The sequence below is a fragment of the Salvelinus sp. IW2-2015 genome, linkage group LG7 (assembly GCF_002910315.2).
Source record: "Salvelinus sp. IW2-2015 linkage group LG7, ASM291031v2, whole genome shotgun sequence".
NCBI lineage: Eukaryota > Metazoa > Chordata > Actinopteri > Salmoniformes > Salmonidae > Salvelinus > Salvelinus sp. IW2-2015.
This window is the reverse complement of record NC_036847.1, coordinates 33,256,123-33,272,909: the sequence shown is the minus strand read 5'-3', so window position 1 is coordinate 33,272,909 and position 16,787 is coordinate 33,256,123. Positions and strand designations below refer to the sequence as shown.

Genomic DNA, 16,787 nt, shown 5'->3' with positions numbered 1-16,787 from the left:
ATATTTAAAACAGATCCTAAAGCACACCTTTTCTAGCTTTGCTTTTCCTTAGGGTGCTTTATAATCTCTTAGTTTTTATTGTCATTCTTTTGTTTTTCATCTTCTTATGTTTGTTGTGTAGTAAATATTTATATTTTTATTGATGTTTTTTTCCTGTGAAGCGCTTTGCGTTGCATTCATGTCTGAAATGTGCTATATAAATAAAGCCTGATTTGACTTGATAAATGCTGCAGATGTTGGCTCAATAAGAAATTACTATCAGCAATACAGATTCAATAGAGCCCCAATTTAGCATTTATTTCCTGTATGCATTTAGAGAGGAAACCAACTGATTGGTCCTGATTGGTTACAGTAGATGAAAACAGAGACATACACATACAACCATTACATTAAGTGTTTGACTTCATTTATTGTGATTGTTTCATTGGTCATTTTGTGAACAATTAACTGTTATTCTGGGAGTGTTGTGGTGTGTCATGATGGTGATGATGATGATAATGGTGATGATGATGATGCGAGAGAAGATGTTTCTTGACTGGGTGGTTATCCTTGGACAGCTTCAATCCCTCCTTCAGATTTGACATCCTCAGTCACTCCTTCAGACACTACTTTGCCATCTACTAGTGTCTGGGTGACAACTAGCGTCTTTGTTTGGAAAGATTTAGTAGGTTTCTTCTCGACAGCAACCTCAACTCTAAAGAGACACAGATGAAAAGACAGATACCATTACTACAACACAGTCGTTTCCGTATCAGACCTGAGCCCTTGTGCATAGTTGCATGAAGCTAGTTTGAATCTAATTTGCAAATATTACCTCGCCTCATAGAATAAAAAGCAAACAATAGAACAAGGCCAGCCGTTTAATGATAAGCTACTAGTACCACTGTATCGCTCCAGTAACTTGATAGTTTAATCATCTCAACATACCTCAGGTATTGTAGTTGTTACACTACCCTAACCAAGCAGGACATGTAGCTCCACCTGTCATCTCTCCTTGTTTTACTCACTTCAAGTCTCCGTCCAGCAGCCTCCTGTACTCGGCGATCTCAGACTCCAACTGCATCTTGATGTTGAACAGGATCTGGTAGTCCTGTGTCTGGTGTTGGATGTCGGAGCGTATCTGGGTCAGTTCAGCCTCCAGCCTCAGGAGGACGGCGTTGTATTTTTGCAACTCCATGTTGTAGCGCATCTCAATGTCATGAAGGTTCCCCTCCAGAGACGCATTCTGTGGTTGGGAGGAAAGTACGTGGTCGTAGGATGGATCCACCAAGATTGAGTTCATTTTTAAATAGTTTGGTAGCTATTGTATAAAATAATAATTCTTACCAGGCTGATCTGGGACTGAAGCTCAATCTGCAGGGACTGAATACTCCTCCTGCTTTCACTAAATGTGGTATGTGCCTCCTTCAGGGCCACTGTATTCTCAGTCACCTGGACCTGCACCTCTGTGATCTGGACACACACACACCAACATGTTAACCCACAGTAATACAGTGCAGAACATTGCAAAGTGTTAGGAAGGAAGGACAGAGTCGTACTTTGGATTCATGCCACTCTTTGAGCTCCTCCTGGTTCTTCAAGGCCATCTTCTCGTACTTGGCCCTCATCTCCTCCATGATCTTTCCCAGGTCGTGTCCCTTAGAAGCATCCACCTCCACCTGCACTCCAGACATGGAAATCTGGGTACGCAGCTCCAGCACATCCTGACACAAAGGAAACAGGAAATCCATTCAATTAATGACATGGTGGTTATGGTAGTAACCTAGCTATGTAACCCATTTGAAAATGTGTCAGTTGACAGGAACCATTCCTTACCTCTGCATGGTTCTTCTTCAGGTTGATCAGTTCCTCTGTCAGAAACTCGATATCGTTCTCCAGATGCAGCTGGAGCACGATGGTGTCATCAAGTGTTCTCCTCAGATTTGCGACATCACCCTCGACAGTCTGGCGCATCCCGATCTCACTTTCATGCCTATTGACAACAACATTAAGAATGTAAAGACGTGGACATAGCCATAACGAAAGAATGTTGGCCCTATAGATTCATGCCAACAGATGATAGCAAGTAGCACGTTTCTTTGTTTATAAGCACTCACTTGACCTTGAAGTCGTCTGCGGCTAGGCCGGCACCCTCAACTCGGATAGCGATCTGTGCATTGCCCACTGTCATCTCCAATATCTGAGGAAATATTAGAGGGAGGAGAGGGATGATTCTGGGTATATCTGTGGATCTGATCTACAGGGTGGAGCAACATCAACATGTCCCTTGGTGAAACCCGTCACTCCATCTTTGTGCAGTTGGAAACAAAGTGACAGTCACTTAAATATCTACACAGCGTCAACATGGTGGCGCCACCTCTGATAAGATGTGCTGTAAATCATATCAGTTTACTGTGGGGTGGTTCTGTGAAACCTCGCCTAATAAAAGACTTAAGACGGTATTTCCCAACTCTAGTCCTCCAGTACCCCCAGCAGTATATATATTTTTGGGCTTGATGATTAGTTGACGAGTTGAATCAGGAGTGCTTGTCCGGGGTTACAGCAAACATGTGTACTTTTGGAGGTATTTGAGAACTGCAAATATTGGCTTTAAATATTGTGAAATTAATGAGTGGAGCGACTCAATTAACCATACAGTAGAGGCAGTTTGGAGCAGTCAGGATCAGGTTGGGGTCAATTCCATTTCAATTCCAGTCAATTCTGGAGGTACCCAAAAAAACTGTGATTTTCAATGAGGAAAATGTGGAATTGGAATTTGGTTTACTTTCTGAATTGACTTGATTTGAAATGGAATTTACCCCAACCCTGAACAGGATATGATTCCACACACATAATGCTTTGTATGAATCAAGCTTGAATTTAATGTAATTATTTGAGGGCCTCACCTTCTTCCTCAGGTCCTCCAGCGTGGCTTCGTAGCGGCTGTAGTCTGCCCCAGCAGGCCCTTTCTTCTCCAGTACCTCCCTGATCTGTAGCTCCAGCTTGCCGTTGGCCTGCTCTAGGTTCTTTACTGACTCCAGGTAGGTGGCCAGACGGTCATTCAGGTGCTGCATGTTGAGCTTCTCATTACCCATAGCGAAGCCACCATCAGCTGTAACACCTGTGTACACCTGGTGCTCTGCCCCTCCTCTGATGCCCCCGAGCCTGTTGCTGGTGTGGACGGAGGAGATTCTGGTCCCATGTCCCCCGGCACCGCCATGGGCACTCTGTGAGCTCCATGGCTTTGCGTATAGGCCTCCACTGCCACTTTCAGCACGATGCCCAGTAAATCTAGGATTCTTACTGATACGTACAGACTCCATGTCTTCAGAGAGGAAATCCAAGAAGAAGAGAAGAAGAAACAGAGAACCACCTGACACTGGCACAGATTGATTCTACCGAGCGCGAGGAGGATGGATGTTAGAGTTTGTATATACAAGGCTGCATTCTGACGCGCCACTCCCTTCGATCACTATCACTTTCTAACCTTTAGTCTCCTACATAGACTCTGTCCTCTCCACCTCTCCACCCCCATTGTAACTGTGGTTTGGTAACTATGGTCAATGAGGCAGGGGAAAGTGTAGCCTATGCCACTTATGTAAGATTGAACTGTAGATAGCAAATGTACTGAATTTAAAATAGCAGTTATAGACTCTTATTCAGAAGTCATTCAGAATCAATATTGAAAGCCAACTGCTGTTCTATTGTAATCTAATATCAATAGCTAAGGAAGGAAAGGGAAAGGGAATACCTAGTCAGTTGCACAACTGAAGAGACAGCCGTCGGAGATAGCCTCACTTGTTATTTTACTGCTGCTGTTTAATTATTTGTTACTTTTATTTTTTTAAATTTACTTTTCTATTTTTTACTTAACACTTATTTTTTATTTATTTTCTTAGCTTCTTAAAGCATTGTTGGTTAAGGGCTTAAGGGCTCTACTGTACACCTGTTGTATTCGGCGCATGTGACAAATACAATCTGATTTGATTTGAAATGTGTCTTCCGTAGATAATCCAACCCCTCTGAATCAAAGCTAACCAATAAAGCAAATATTACTTTCATCATGTGGCTCAGCTGGTAGAGCATGGCGCTTGCAATGCCAGGGTTTTTGGTTCAATTCCCACAGGGGACCTGTACGAAAAAGCATGGAACTGTATGGACTTACTGCTGTAAATTGCTCTGGATTAGAGCGTCTGTTAAATGACTAAAATGTAATGTTTGATCCTTTGTAAAGCACTATCAGCAGGTAACATAAAACTAACTATAAAAGATATTGGGACGGACGGGTAGCCTAGTGGTTCGAGTGTTGGACTAGTAACCGGAAGGTTGCAAGATCGAATCCCCAAGCCGACAAGGTACAAATCTGTCATTCTGCCCCTGAACAAGGCAGTTAACCCACTGTTCCTAGGCCATAATTGAAAATAAGAATTTGTTCTTAACTGACTTGCCTAGTTAAATAAAAAGGTTTAAAAAAAATATATGATTTCCATATTTCAGATCTGTGCAAATGACTAACTTCTCTGTTCAATGTGCATTAATTATTGGTGTCAATTTGTTGTAGTAAAGTTGCCATGATGACGTTAACCAGAATCTATGAGAAGTGATAACCTAGAAAAACTGTTTGTTCAGTTACACAGCAAGTGCACAGCCATTAAAAGACAATAGCCAAGATTCTGACCAATGTTTTATTGGACAATGAAAGTACATCACACCAGGCAAATTCAACTGGACAGAAAGAAAACTAAGGTAAAATCTAATGGTAGAAAAATACATTTTACAGATATTTTACTTAATCCAATTGCTAGTTTTAAAGGTAAAATCATATTGGTTAAAGCCAATTTCATCCCAAATTACTAAATTCTGAACTTGTACTGTAAATGTATATACGCCTAAATGCGTAAGTTAAAAAACACTTAAGACTTAAAAGCAAAAGAAACATGATGAAATAAATAAAGTGGAGATAATTTTCTTCTTATCCAGCTAGATGTTATCTGATGTCTATGGTGTGTTGGATGGTGTGGTACAATCAGGACGATGTGGAATGATGGATGTAGTCTCGACCAGGTCCCTCTCCTTTGTCTCTGTGCTGGGAGGAGACAACCTTCCCGTCCACCAGAGTCTGTGTGACGGTCATCACCTTGGTCTTTCACTGTCCGCTGGTCCTCCAGAGCATCCTGGAGCCTGAGAGAGAGACGAGAGAGAGAGAGAGAGAGAGAGAGAGAGAGAGAGAGAGAGAGAGAGAGAGAGAGAGAGAGAGATGGAGAGAGAGAGAGAGAGAGAGAGAGAGAGAGAGAGAGAGAGAGAGAGAGAGAGAGAGAGAGAGAGAGAGAGAGAGAGAGAGAGAGAGAGAGAGAGAGAGAGAGAGACAGAGAGAGAAGAGATGGATCGAGAAGAGAGAGAGAGAGAGAGAGAGAGAGAGAGAGAGAGAGAGAGAGAGAGAGAATCACAACTATCAGTCAACATAAAAATATTTATGCAGTGGCTGCTTTTGCCTCCAAGACAGAAAATGGCCATTGGATGACTATTTACCATAGTAGGCTCTTGGCTGGCAACAAACTTCATGTTCATTCTCTTTCTCAAGTCTGCTTAATTATAGGAATTATGCATGCAACACCAATTAAGCATTTCTCTCCTTCTTACTCACTTGAAGTCTCCTCCGTCCAGCAGTCTCCTGTATGTGGCGATCTCCGCCTCCAGCTTCATCTTGATGTTGAGCAGGTGCTCGTACTCCTGCGTCTGCTTCTGAATGTTGGAGCGGAGGTTAGTCAGCTCAGACTCCAGACCCACGAGGATGTTGTTCAAGGATTCCATCTCCATGTTGTAGCGCATCTCCGTGTCTCGCAGCGTCCCCTCCAGAGATCCTTTCTGTTAGACAGAGAGAGAGGAAGAGTAAAGACAGTCAGTACAGGTGATTGGCCTTGTAAATTAACATAAAACTTAAAAGAAAAACTCCACCCAAAAACTATCATTTGGTATTTGTTTCATAAGTCCATTGTTGATATAGTCCCAAAATGTGGTGCATGACAGCAATCCAGTTTTCAAGATATATAACTTTTAGAATATAGAAATACAGCTAACATGTAAAACCTTTTGGGACTATTTCAACAATAGACTAGTTATAGAAATACCAAAAGATAGAGTTTTCCTTTAACCAATAGCATTGATGCCATGATGTCTTTTGTACACACTGGCTGTGTGAATATAGTATTGTTGAGGGATCTTACCAAGCTCTTTTGTGAGTCTAGCTCGATCTCCAGTGTCTGTAGCTGCCTACGGAGGTCGTTGATCTCTGTGTGTGCGCCTTGGAGGGCCTCTGTGTTCTGTGACACCACGGACTGCACCTCTGTGATCTGGAAGGGACATAGAGGTGATATAGATGTCAGTTTAAAAATCATTGGTTAAGTAGGAGTTTCTGTGACGCCTTCACTGTGAAGTCATCAGTGTGTGGTAAATGAATAAGCTGGTAGGTGTTACCCGTGTTTCATGCCATGCTTTGAGCTCCTCTTGGTTCTTCAGGGCCTCTTTCTCGTACTTGGCCCGGACCTCAGCCATGATGGCGGCCAGGTCCTGGCCCTTAGGAGCATCCACATCCACCTGCACTCCAGACTGGGAGATCATGTTACGCATCTCCATCACTTCCTGTTGGGGTAGAAGGACAACAACGTTAAAATTCATTAAGCAATATGTTTTCAAGAGTGAAGTCAGCGTCCGTATTTAGGCTGTTCGTTTGGGTACTCAAGGTGCCCCCCTGGGTGCGTCCTGTGTGTGCCGCACCCACCACACCCCCGCTAAATCCCAAAGATCTCACACGAAACAACCCCTGTTTATACAGTATGGTTGACTCCGTCTCCGATGGTGGCATGCTAGGTCTTGCTCTAGTTAAGCCATTGTGATGACAAGGGAGATGGTAAACATTTATTTGGTGGTGCAAGAGGGGTGGGGTTGTGTACTATATTGGTTTGGTGGTTGAAAAGGGGGGGGGGGGGGTTGTGCCATGGTGAACTTACATTGTCGTGGTTCTTCTTCAGGAAGATGAGCTCCTCCTTCAGAGCTTCGATCTCACTCTCCAGGTTCATGCGGCCCATGTTGGTGTCATCTATGACCTTCCTCAGGCCAACGATGTCAGCCTCCACAGACTGGCGAATGGACAGCTCAGACTCAAACCTGCAACACACAGCAAACAGCATCAGATACAATGCCCAGGAGAGCTACGGTGAAATATTCTCTAAAGTGTCCGTTTAAAGGCCAAGTGAGGTCAAAACATACTTTTTCTGTGTTTTGTATATACTTCCAAAATATGAGGTTGGAATAATACTGTGAAATAGTGAAAATTATGATAATGCCCAATTAGTGTAAGAGCTGTTTGAAAAGACATCCTGAAATTTCAGCCTGTTTTGGTGGGATGGAGTTTTGGCCTGCCTGTTGACATCACCAGGCGATCATTTGGTTAGTAGACCAATTAGAATTAGAGTTCCAAACCTCTCTGCCAATAACACCTAGTTTTCAGTTTTCCACTCCCCACTAAGAACACTCCCAGAAAATCCTAGCTAAATTCTTTTTTAAGAAATGTCTCTTTGCTAAGAAGCTATTTTTGTTTCAGTTTGACCATTTTAATTAAAAACAATCACAGTAAGGTATTTAAGTGTTCCCCAGAAATATTTTGATATTGAGATAAAAATGGCTGCATTGGACGTTTAAAGCATAGACTGTAGAGGGTATGCAATTAATGTGGCACATCCACGGTGTTTGTTAAGTTACTGTTAATTAAGGTGTGTCAGCAACCGTCTGCTTGTTTAGTCACCGTTAATTAAGGTGTGTCAGCAACCGTCTGCTTGTTTAGTCACCGTTAATTTAAGGTGTGTCAGAACCGTCTGCTTGTTTAGACACGTTAATTAAGGTGTGTTAGACCGTCCTGCTTGTTAGTCACGGTTAATTAAGGTGTGTCAGCAACCGTCTGCTTGTTTAGTCACCGTTAATTAAGGTGTGTCAGCAACCTCTGCTTGTTTAGTCACCGTTAATTAAGGTGTGTCAGACCGTCTGTGGTTTAGTCACGTTATTAAGGTGTGTCAGCAACGTCTGCTGTTTAGTCACCGTTAATTAAGGTGTGTTAGCAACCGTCTGCTTGTTTGTCACGTCAACCGTTAATTAAGGTGTGTCAGCAACCGTCTGCTTGTTTACGTCACCGTTAATTAGGGGTGTGTCAGCAACTCTGCTTGTTTAGTCACCGTTAATTAAGGTGTGTCAGCAACCGTCTGCTAGTTTAGTCCCGAGTTATTAAGGTGTCGCAACGTCTGCTTGTTTAGTCACGTTAATTAAGGTTGTGTCGGCAACCGTTGCTAGTTTAGTCACGTTAATTAAGGTGTGTCAGCAGTTTGCTTGTTTAGTCACCGTTAATTAAGGTGTGTCAGCAACCGTCTGCTTGTTTAGTCACGTTAATTAAGGTGTGTCAGCAACCGTCTGCTTGTTTAGTCACCGTTAATTAAGGTGTGTCAGCAACCGTCTGCTGTGTGTTAGTTAGCCGGTTTAATTAAGGTGGTGTGCAACCTCTGCTGTTTAGTCACCGTTAATTAAGGTGTGTCAGCAACCTGTTCTGTTGTAATTGGTCACCTGTTAATTAAGGTGTGTCAGCAACCGTCTGCGTTGTTTAGCTACCGTTAATTAAGGTGTGTCAGCAACCGTCTGCTTTTTTAGTCCACGTTAATTAGGTGTGTTCAGCAACCGTCTGCTTGTTTATGCACCTTAATTAAGGTGTGTCAGCAAACCGTTGCTGTGTTTAGGAACGTTAATTTACGGTGTTGCAGACACGTCTGATAGTTGGTTACACATATGAGGTCGTGTCACAGTTGTTAGGAGTTATTTTTGCAACCGTCTGCTTGTTTAGTACCGTTAATTAAGTGTGTCAGCAACGTCTGCGTTGTTTAGACCGTTAATTAAGGTGTGTCAGCACCATCTGCTATGTTTAGTCACCGAGTTAATTACGGTGTGTCAAGCAACCGTTGCTTGTTTAGGCTCCGGTTATTTTAATTAGTTTGCTGTGTTTCAGTCAAAGGCCGTCTTCGCTAGTTTCTAGTCTCAGGTTGATTAAGGTGTGTCAGCAACCGTCTGCTTGTTTGTTTATGCGAATCCATCCGTTTGATTAAGTGGTAGTGTCAGCAACCATTGCTGTGTTTAGTTCACCGTTAATTAAGGTGGTCGTAACCATCTGCTTGTTTTAGTCACGTTAATTAAGGTGTGTCCAGCACCATTGGTGCTTGTTTAGTCACCGTTATTAAGGTGTGTCAGCAACCATCTGCTCGTTTAGTCACCGTTAATTAGGTGTGTCAGCAACCATCTGCTTGTTTAGTCACCGTTAATTAAGGTGTGTCAGCAACCGTGCTGCTAGTTTAGTCACGTTAATTAAGGTGTGTCAGCAACCGTCTGCTTGTTTAGTCACCGTTAATTAAGGTGGTCGCAACCGTCTGCTTGTTTAGTCACCGTTAATTAAGGTGTGTCAGCAACCATCTGCTTGTTTAGTCACCGTTAATTAAGGTGTGTCAGCAACCGTCTGCTGTTTAGTCACCGTTAATTAAGGTGTGTCGAGCAACCGTCTGCTTGTTTAGTCACGTTAATTAGAGGTGGTGTGCACAAGTGTCTGGCTTGTTTTAGTCACCGTTAATTAAGGGTGGTGTGCAACTGTCTGGTTTGCCTAGCTTGACTTACTTCACCCTGAAGTCATCAGCAGCTAAGCGGGCATTGTCGATCTGAAGACACATACGGGCGTTGTCTGTTGTGGCATCAAACACCTGCCAATGACAAGGAGAAAATAAGTTAAAGTACATACTTTTCATTTCATTTTTTTTCACAGCAGTTTCAATGCTGTACTTTTTGTGTAATGAGTATGAATGTGACAAGGCTGGTGACAGTGGCAGCCAGGAGCAGCGGAGGCCAGCTGCCCACAGCGCAGTGTTTGCTCTCCATGGTATAGTAGATAGGCTGGGCGATGGATGGATGCAGGTTACAAGTTCGGGAGGCAATCATTAACAGCCAAGCTGAAAGTGCAGTGGAATACATTGTCAGGATGGAGGCAGGTGATTTGCATCAGGCGGGAGGTTGGGGGTGTTGTGTGTGTGTGTGTGTGGTGTGTGTGTGGTGTGTGTGTGTGTGTGTGTGTGTGTGTGTGTGTGGGTGTGTGTGTGTGTGTGTGTGTGTGTGTGTGTGTGTGTGTGTGTGTGTGTGTGTGTGTGTGTGTGTGTGTGTGGTGTGTTGTGTGTGTGTGTTGTGTGTGTGTTGTGTGTGTGGTCAGGTGGATGGGGAGGGGAGGGGGTGGTTACTGGGTTGGGTTTCCTGTTGTTCCTGTCGTGAGAAGCCTTGTTTTTGTAAAGGAGGAATATTTGAACTAGCGGTCACATCCTGGTATCACGACAAAGAAACATGAACCCGTTGTGATGTATGCGTTGGGGGTTGATTACGTGCCATGGGCAGTTGGTAAAGCCAACACATCCATGTTGGCAAACACCAGCTTAGCTCCCTAGGCCTTCCTCCCCTAACCTTTTATGTAAGGCTTCATAATGACAACCATTACATGAGCAGCAGACTAAGCAAATATTTTAACAAATATTTGCACAGCTCATGTTCAGTTTACCATTTGTTTTTCTCATTTTCTCAAGTTCAATGTCCTTATTTGGATTTTTTTTCAAAGGGACAAAGAGAAGCAATTAGATAGCGGACTAAACTCCACTCCACGGTGAAGGAAGCGGACTAAACTCCACTCCACGGTGAAGGAAGCGGACTGAACTCCACTCCACGGTGAAGGAAGGGTAACTAACTCCACTCCACAGTGAAGGAAGCGGACTGAACTCCACTCCACGGTGAAGGAAGCGGACTAAACTCCACTCCACGGTGAAGGAAGCGGACTAAACTCCACTCCACGGTGAAGGAAGCGGACTGACTACATCCACGGTGAAGGAAGCGGACTAAAACTCCACGGTGAAGGAAGCGGACTAAACTCCACTCCACGGTGAAGGAAGCCGGAACTAACTACACTCCATCCACAGTGAAGGTAAGCGGGACGACCCACTCCACGGTGAAGGAAGCGGACTGAACTCCACTCCACGGTGAAGGAAGCGGACTAAACTCCACGGTGAAGGAAGCGGACTAAACTCCACTCCACTGTGAAGGAAGTTTCTGATGAACTCCACCAACTGAGTGGAGCAGAGACCAGGCTTTGTGGAATTCAGCTCCGACTACATCGATTCGCCCAAGGCCAATTATTTAAAAAATTCTAGTTATGAAACGCTTACCTTGTATCTATGTTTGTCCTCTGTAATAGTGTGCCTTTTTCTTTGTTTGCTGAAATCCATACTTTTTCACTAAAAGCTAATCAAATACAACCACTGACTGTTTCCTTGTTGAGATTCAATTGGCACATGCGCATTTGAGCTGAATTGCCATCTTAGAGAAACAGCAATGAGCCGGTGGCTGTATTTGATTAACGGAATTTAATTCACAATGGAGTGGAGTTTAGTTAGCTAGCAATAGAAATTCTGTAATGATAGTCTTGTGATATATTTGCATTTTGTCTCTCGCTATTGGTATCTGGCATCTAATCTCCATATTTTGCATAGTTACTCTTGTCACTCTGGGTGGTTTGACTTTGGCACGTTGCTCCAGCAAGGTCTACACGGCAAAACCACAGAAGCATGACTGGAATGTTCCAGAATCCAATGGAAAGAGTTTTTCGGACATGTTTAAAAAAAAAAAAAAAAATATAATATAGTATCAGGCAGTATTTACTGTATGCTTTAAAGTACAACAGTAACTTGTTACAGATGCAATAGGCCTATAATAATGACTTTTTACTAGATGTCTAACAGTATTTTTCCAAAGTATCAACAGCTCTGAACATTTCCAGTTGAATGGCTCACAGAATATCCTTGCTCGCCCAACAGTATACACACATAAAGCATTATAAACCCATATGTCAATCATTCAGTATTGTATATACATGGAACACTATCAGAGGAATGGGAATGGAATGACCTGGTTGGACGGACTACTTTTTAATGACACAGTACATTGACTCCCAAACTCATTTACCATGCTCCACCATCAAAGTAAGGACCACACCATGAAATAGTAGCCTTGTGTAAGTTGTGAGTAAGAACCACACCATAAAAGACCCACAGACCACACACTGGTTGAATCAACATTGTTTACCAACTTAATTTCAATGAAATTACGTTTAACCAACGTGGAATAGACGTTGAATTGACGTCTGTGCCCAGTGGGTAGTAGCCCTGTGTAAGGAGTTCAACTTTCTCTCATCTATAGTCTACGGTGGTCTATTCTCATTTAATTTACTGCTCCACACTTACCATAGCTGAGAGAAAATATCAAAATAACCTTTTTAACTTTACCTACAACTGTAACAACTCTCCCAGTTTTCATGGTTAAATTTGTGCATAACTGTTGATGGTTATATTGTAGATAATCATTTGAAATGCTACTGTATCGTCGTTTCATTGCTAACAATCTTTGTGCTACACAGTTAACTGATAACAGGAAGTTAAATAAACACATCCATGACCCCTGAAAATGCTAGCTGGACCTGGAACTCTGGCCATGTCGAAGGTCAGCTAGCAGAACCCCTTGGAATTCCCCTTCTTATTGCTTTCTGTCAGCCCCTTGACCTTCTGCCTGGGGATGCCGGCACCTTGCCATCACTAATCAGCACGGCTCTAACGGACGAACCAGCTACACTGGGTCTTTACTACCCAGGGCAATCACCTGACAAGGATATAGTAAGGCCACCGTGTTTCCTCTTTCAATCCCAAACTACTCTCTGTCACTCTGTTACTCTCTTCTGTTGGGTCAGCCATTCTAGGACAGTGAACTTGCATTTGAAATATATATTACTTCCCTAAAGCTCAATGGTGTAGATTTGTCCAGCATCTCATATTAGCCAATAGTACTCCTTCCTCCCCTTGGCCTCTCACCTTCTTCCTCAGGTCATCCAAGATGGCGTTGTAGCGGCTGTAGTCGTTGACATCTGGGCCTCTCTTCTCCATGGCCTCCCTGATCTTCAGCTCCAGTTTGCCGTTGGCCTGCTCCAGGTTCCTCACCATCTCTAGGTAGGAGGCCAGACGGTCGTTGAGGTTCTGCATGGCAAACTTCTCATTGCCCATGATGTGAGCGGTGTCCCCGCTGGCGTTCACCTGGATGCTGCTGGACATGGAGCCCCCGGAGCCTCCCATCCCAACCCCCATCCCTCCCATCCCGCTTCGCACACCCGAGTAGGACACAGAGGAGATTCGAGTCCCCTGACCCCCAGCACCACCATAGGTGCTGGCGGCCCGGTAGGTGGGAGCAGTAGAGCTGTGAGTGATGGAGTAGCTGGACCCACTGCCAGGTCCCCTGGCGCTGCTTCGTCTAACACTCATTTTGTTAGATGGAGTGAGATTGAGAGAGGCACAGAGAGTTGAGAGTGGGCCGGCAGAAACAGGAGCACACAGACACACAGAGCATGGACAGAGAGGAAGCCGCTCAAACTTTATAACCCTGCTGGCCCCCACAGTCCCTCCCCCTAAACACTCCTCTCTTTCCAAGTTCCCTCCCTCTCTCCTCTGTGCACCAAAAGCACTTTTTATAGAATCCTTTGTCTGGCTTTGCACTCTCAAACTTGAAACTCTACAATATACTGTAATTTCAAATGTGAATTTTTGTTTGCCTCAGTTTGTAACTATTCCATGTCAAAATCCCTCGGTAATTTGAGATTTTCATCTCTTTAGTTGTAATGTCACAAAATAAGTAATCAATGTATATTCATTATGGACTGGTACACCAGAGTGGTGGTAATCAGAAATATTTTCTGATTGTATATACTTGTGATTATTTCTGGACCAAAATATGGTAATTTTTTATATGAACCACGTGTGTGACCTGTAATGTGTTATTAATGTATTTGTGTTCCACTCCCTACACAAGGTGTTTCTCAATTTCCTGACTGGCATACATTCTTCTTGAGAAATGACGGATAGTGAGCAGGGGTTAGTCATGTTCCTGAGAACACCTGGAATCACATAGAACTTTTTATTTCAAGTTCTGACAACTCCAGTGTATGTGCAAGGTTTTAGACTGATCCAATGAATCATTGCATTTCTGTTCAAAATGTTATATCAAGTCTGCCCAAACGTGCCTAATTGGTTTATTGATACATTTTCAAGTTCATAACTGTGCACTCTCCTCAAACAATAGCATGGTATTCTTTCACTGTAATAGCTACTGTAAATTGGACAGTGCAGTTAGATTAACAAGAATTTAAGCTTTCTGCCCATATCAGATATGTCTATGTCCTGGGAAATGTTCTTGTTACTTACAACCTCATGCTAATCACATTAGCCTACGATAAGTTCAAACGTCTCGCGGGGGACACACCAATCCTGTAGAGGTTAAAAACTTAAAAAGAAGAAGAATGGCCATGAAACAGAGGAGACAGGGTAAAGGCGTCAGCATGCTTCAGAGTTCGGCTAGAGCAATTTTGCATCAATTTTGCATCTGACTAGGATGTTTGGTGCAGTATTTCTCAAGTGAAAAAATTGTCTCTCGTTGAACGACAAAACCCACTACCATTGAAGAATCCCTACTGTTGACCAATCGCCGACAAGGGGGCGTAGAATTTGGCTCGCCTCGAGAAAAAATGTTGTGTGCCCAAACGGACAAAATGTCACAAAATGTCATCATATATACACTGAGTATACCAAACATTAGGAACACATTCCTAACATTGAGTTGCACCCCCCCCCCCCCCCCCCCCCCCCCACTTATTTTGCCCTCAGAACAACCTCAATTCATCTGGGCATGGACTTTACTAAGTGGAGAAAGAATTCCACAGGTATGCTGGCCCATGTTGACTCCAGTGCTTCGCATAGTTGTGTCAAATTGGCTGGATTACCTTTGGGTGGTGGACCATTCTTGATACACACGGGAAACTGTTGAGTATGAAAAATCCAGCAGTGTTGCAGTTCTTAACTCAAACCATTGTGACGCGGCGACCCGGCGACGATGAGACAGCCTATAGGGAGGAGGTCAGTGACCTGGCAGTGTGGTGCCAGGATAACAACCTCTCCCTTAACGTCAGCAATACAAAGGAGCTGATCGTGGACTACAGGAAACGGAGGGTCGAGCACGCCGCCATCCACATCGACGGGGCTGTAGTGGAGTGGGTCGAGAGCTTCAAGTTCCTCGTTCTCCACATCACAAAGGAATTACCTTGGTCCAAACACACCAACACACTCTTGAAGAAGGCACGACAACGCCTCTTTCCCCTCAGCAGGCTGAAAAGATGTGGCATGGTCGCTCAGATCCTCAAAATGTTCAATAGCTGAACCATTGAGAGCATCTTGACTGGCTGCATTACCACTTGGTTTGGCAACTGCTTGGCATCCATCTGCAAGACATCACTGGGGCTGAGCTCTCTGCCATCCAGGACCTCTATACCAGGCGGTGTCAGAGGAATGCCCTAAAAATTGTCAGAATCCAGCCACCCAAGTCATAGTTCTCTCTGCTACCGCACAGCAAGCGATACCAATGCACCAAGTCTGGAACCAACAGGACCCTGAACAGTTTCTTCCCCAAGCCATAAGACTGCTAAATAGTTAGTGAAATAGTTAACCAAATAGCTACCCGGACTACCTGTATTGACCCTTTCTGCACTATCTTTTTGGACTCATCACATACGCTGCTGCTATGTTTATTATCTATCCTGTTGCCTAGTCACTTTATTCCTAGTTATATGTACATATCTACCTCAATTACTTCGTACCCCTGCACATCGACTCAGTACTGGTACCCTGTTATATAGCCAAGTTATCATTACTCAATGTTTATTTATTATTACTTTTATTATTATGTGTCATTACTTTTCTATTATTTCTCTATTTTCTATTATTTCTCTGTTGTCTTTCTCTCTGTGTTGTTGGGAATTCCCCTTAAGTAAGCATTTCACTCTAAGTCTACACCTGTTGTTTACCAAGCATGTGACAAATAACATTTGATTACATTTTTCATTTGATTTGATTGTCCTCCACCTATCTGAGGATATGAGTTTCAGACACGCTAAACAAAAGAACAATTAGCCTAGCCCCTGGGTAGACATGCAGGAACAAAGACAACTCTAATCTTGTAAATATATCAAAGGAAAGAAAAACCTGTAATTTCACCCACTGAGATATGTACAATAAAGCTGCTGGCTCCCAACAAGGGAAAATTCTTACAGGCTGTTTTCTCAGATTCCATTCTCTTGGCAGTAAATTGATACTGCCCCATTCATACTCAGGGGATTAATTATCTCTCTCTCTTTCTCTCTCTAAATTAAATTAAATTCAAAGGGCTTTATTGGTATGGGAAACATATCTTTACATTGCCAAAGCAAGTGAAATAGACAATAAACAAAAGTGAAATAAACATTCAAAAATGAACAGTAAACATTACTCTCTCTCCGTCTCTCTCTATCTCTCTCCATGGGGTGAGGAAGGGGTGTGAGGGGGGTGCTGTGAGATTATTTAAGACTCTTTGAAGAGGAAGGTTTTCAGATGTTTTCGGAAGATGAGCAGGGATTCTGCTGTCCTAGTTTCAGGGGGAAGCTGGGTTCCACCATTGGGGTGCCAGGACAGAGAAGAGCTTTGACTGGGCTGAGTGGGAGCTGCCCTGCCGTAGGGGTGGGAGGGCCAAGACACCAGAGGTGGCAAAACGGAGTGTTCGGATTGGGGTGTAGGTTTTGAGCATAGCCTGAAGGTAGGGAGGGGCAGTGCCTCTTGCTGCTCCGTAGGCAA

At 43.5% G+C, this 16,787-nt stretch overlaps 2 protein-coding genes across 2 annotated transcripts; both read right to left on the bottom strand.

The window, feature by feature from the left end:
- Positions 1–384: 384 nt before the first annotated feature.
- On the bottom strand, positions 385–3,403 carry LOC111966856 (keratin, type I cytoskeletal 18). Its single transcript, XM_023991817.2, has 7 exons — positions 2,886–3,403; positions 2,097–2,179; positions 1,816–1,972; positions 1,539–1,703; positions 1,327–1,452; positions 1,008–1,225; positions 385–694 (listed from the first exon to the last, which is right to left on the bottom strand). Exons 1-7 carry the CDS (start codon positions 3,300–3,302, stop codon positions 544–546), a joined length of 1,317 nt encoding a protein of 438 aa, XP_023847585.1. The 5' UTR covers positions 3,303–3,403; the 3' UTR covers positions 385–543.
- A 1,247-nt stretch (positions 3,404–4,650) lies between these two features.
- LOC111966855 (keratin, type I cytoskeletal 18) lies at positions 4,651–13,510 on the bottom strand. The gene is given in 8 exon segments (XM_023991816.2): positions 4,651–5,120; positions 5,122–5,160; positions 5,624–5,844; positions 6,204–6,329; positions 6,454–6,618; positions 6,987–7,143; positions 9,679–9,761; positions 12,954–13,510. Coding segments are annotated over 8 exon segments (1,350 nt in total). The 5' UTR covers positions 13,398–13,510; the 3' UTR covers positions 4,651–5,005.
- Between the last annotated feature and the right edge of the window lie 3,277 nt (positions 13,511–16,787).

Excerpts from the sequence above, each read along its gene's own strand:
- LOC111966856 (XM_023991817.2), bottom strand. The coding sequence starts at position 3,302 with ATGGAGTCTGTACGTATCAGTAAGAATCCTAGATTTACTGGGCATCGT. Across the intron at positions 1,704-1,815 it reads TGAAGAAGAACCATGCAGAG|GATGTGCTGGAGCTGCGTAC; the intron begins GTAAGGAATGGT and ends CCTTTGTGTCAG. Across the intron at positions 1,453-1,538 it reads AAGAGTGGCATGAATCCAAA|ATCACAGAGGTGCAGGTCCA; the intron begins GTACGACTCTGT and ends GTGTGTGTCCAG.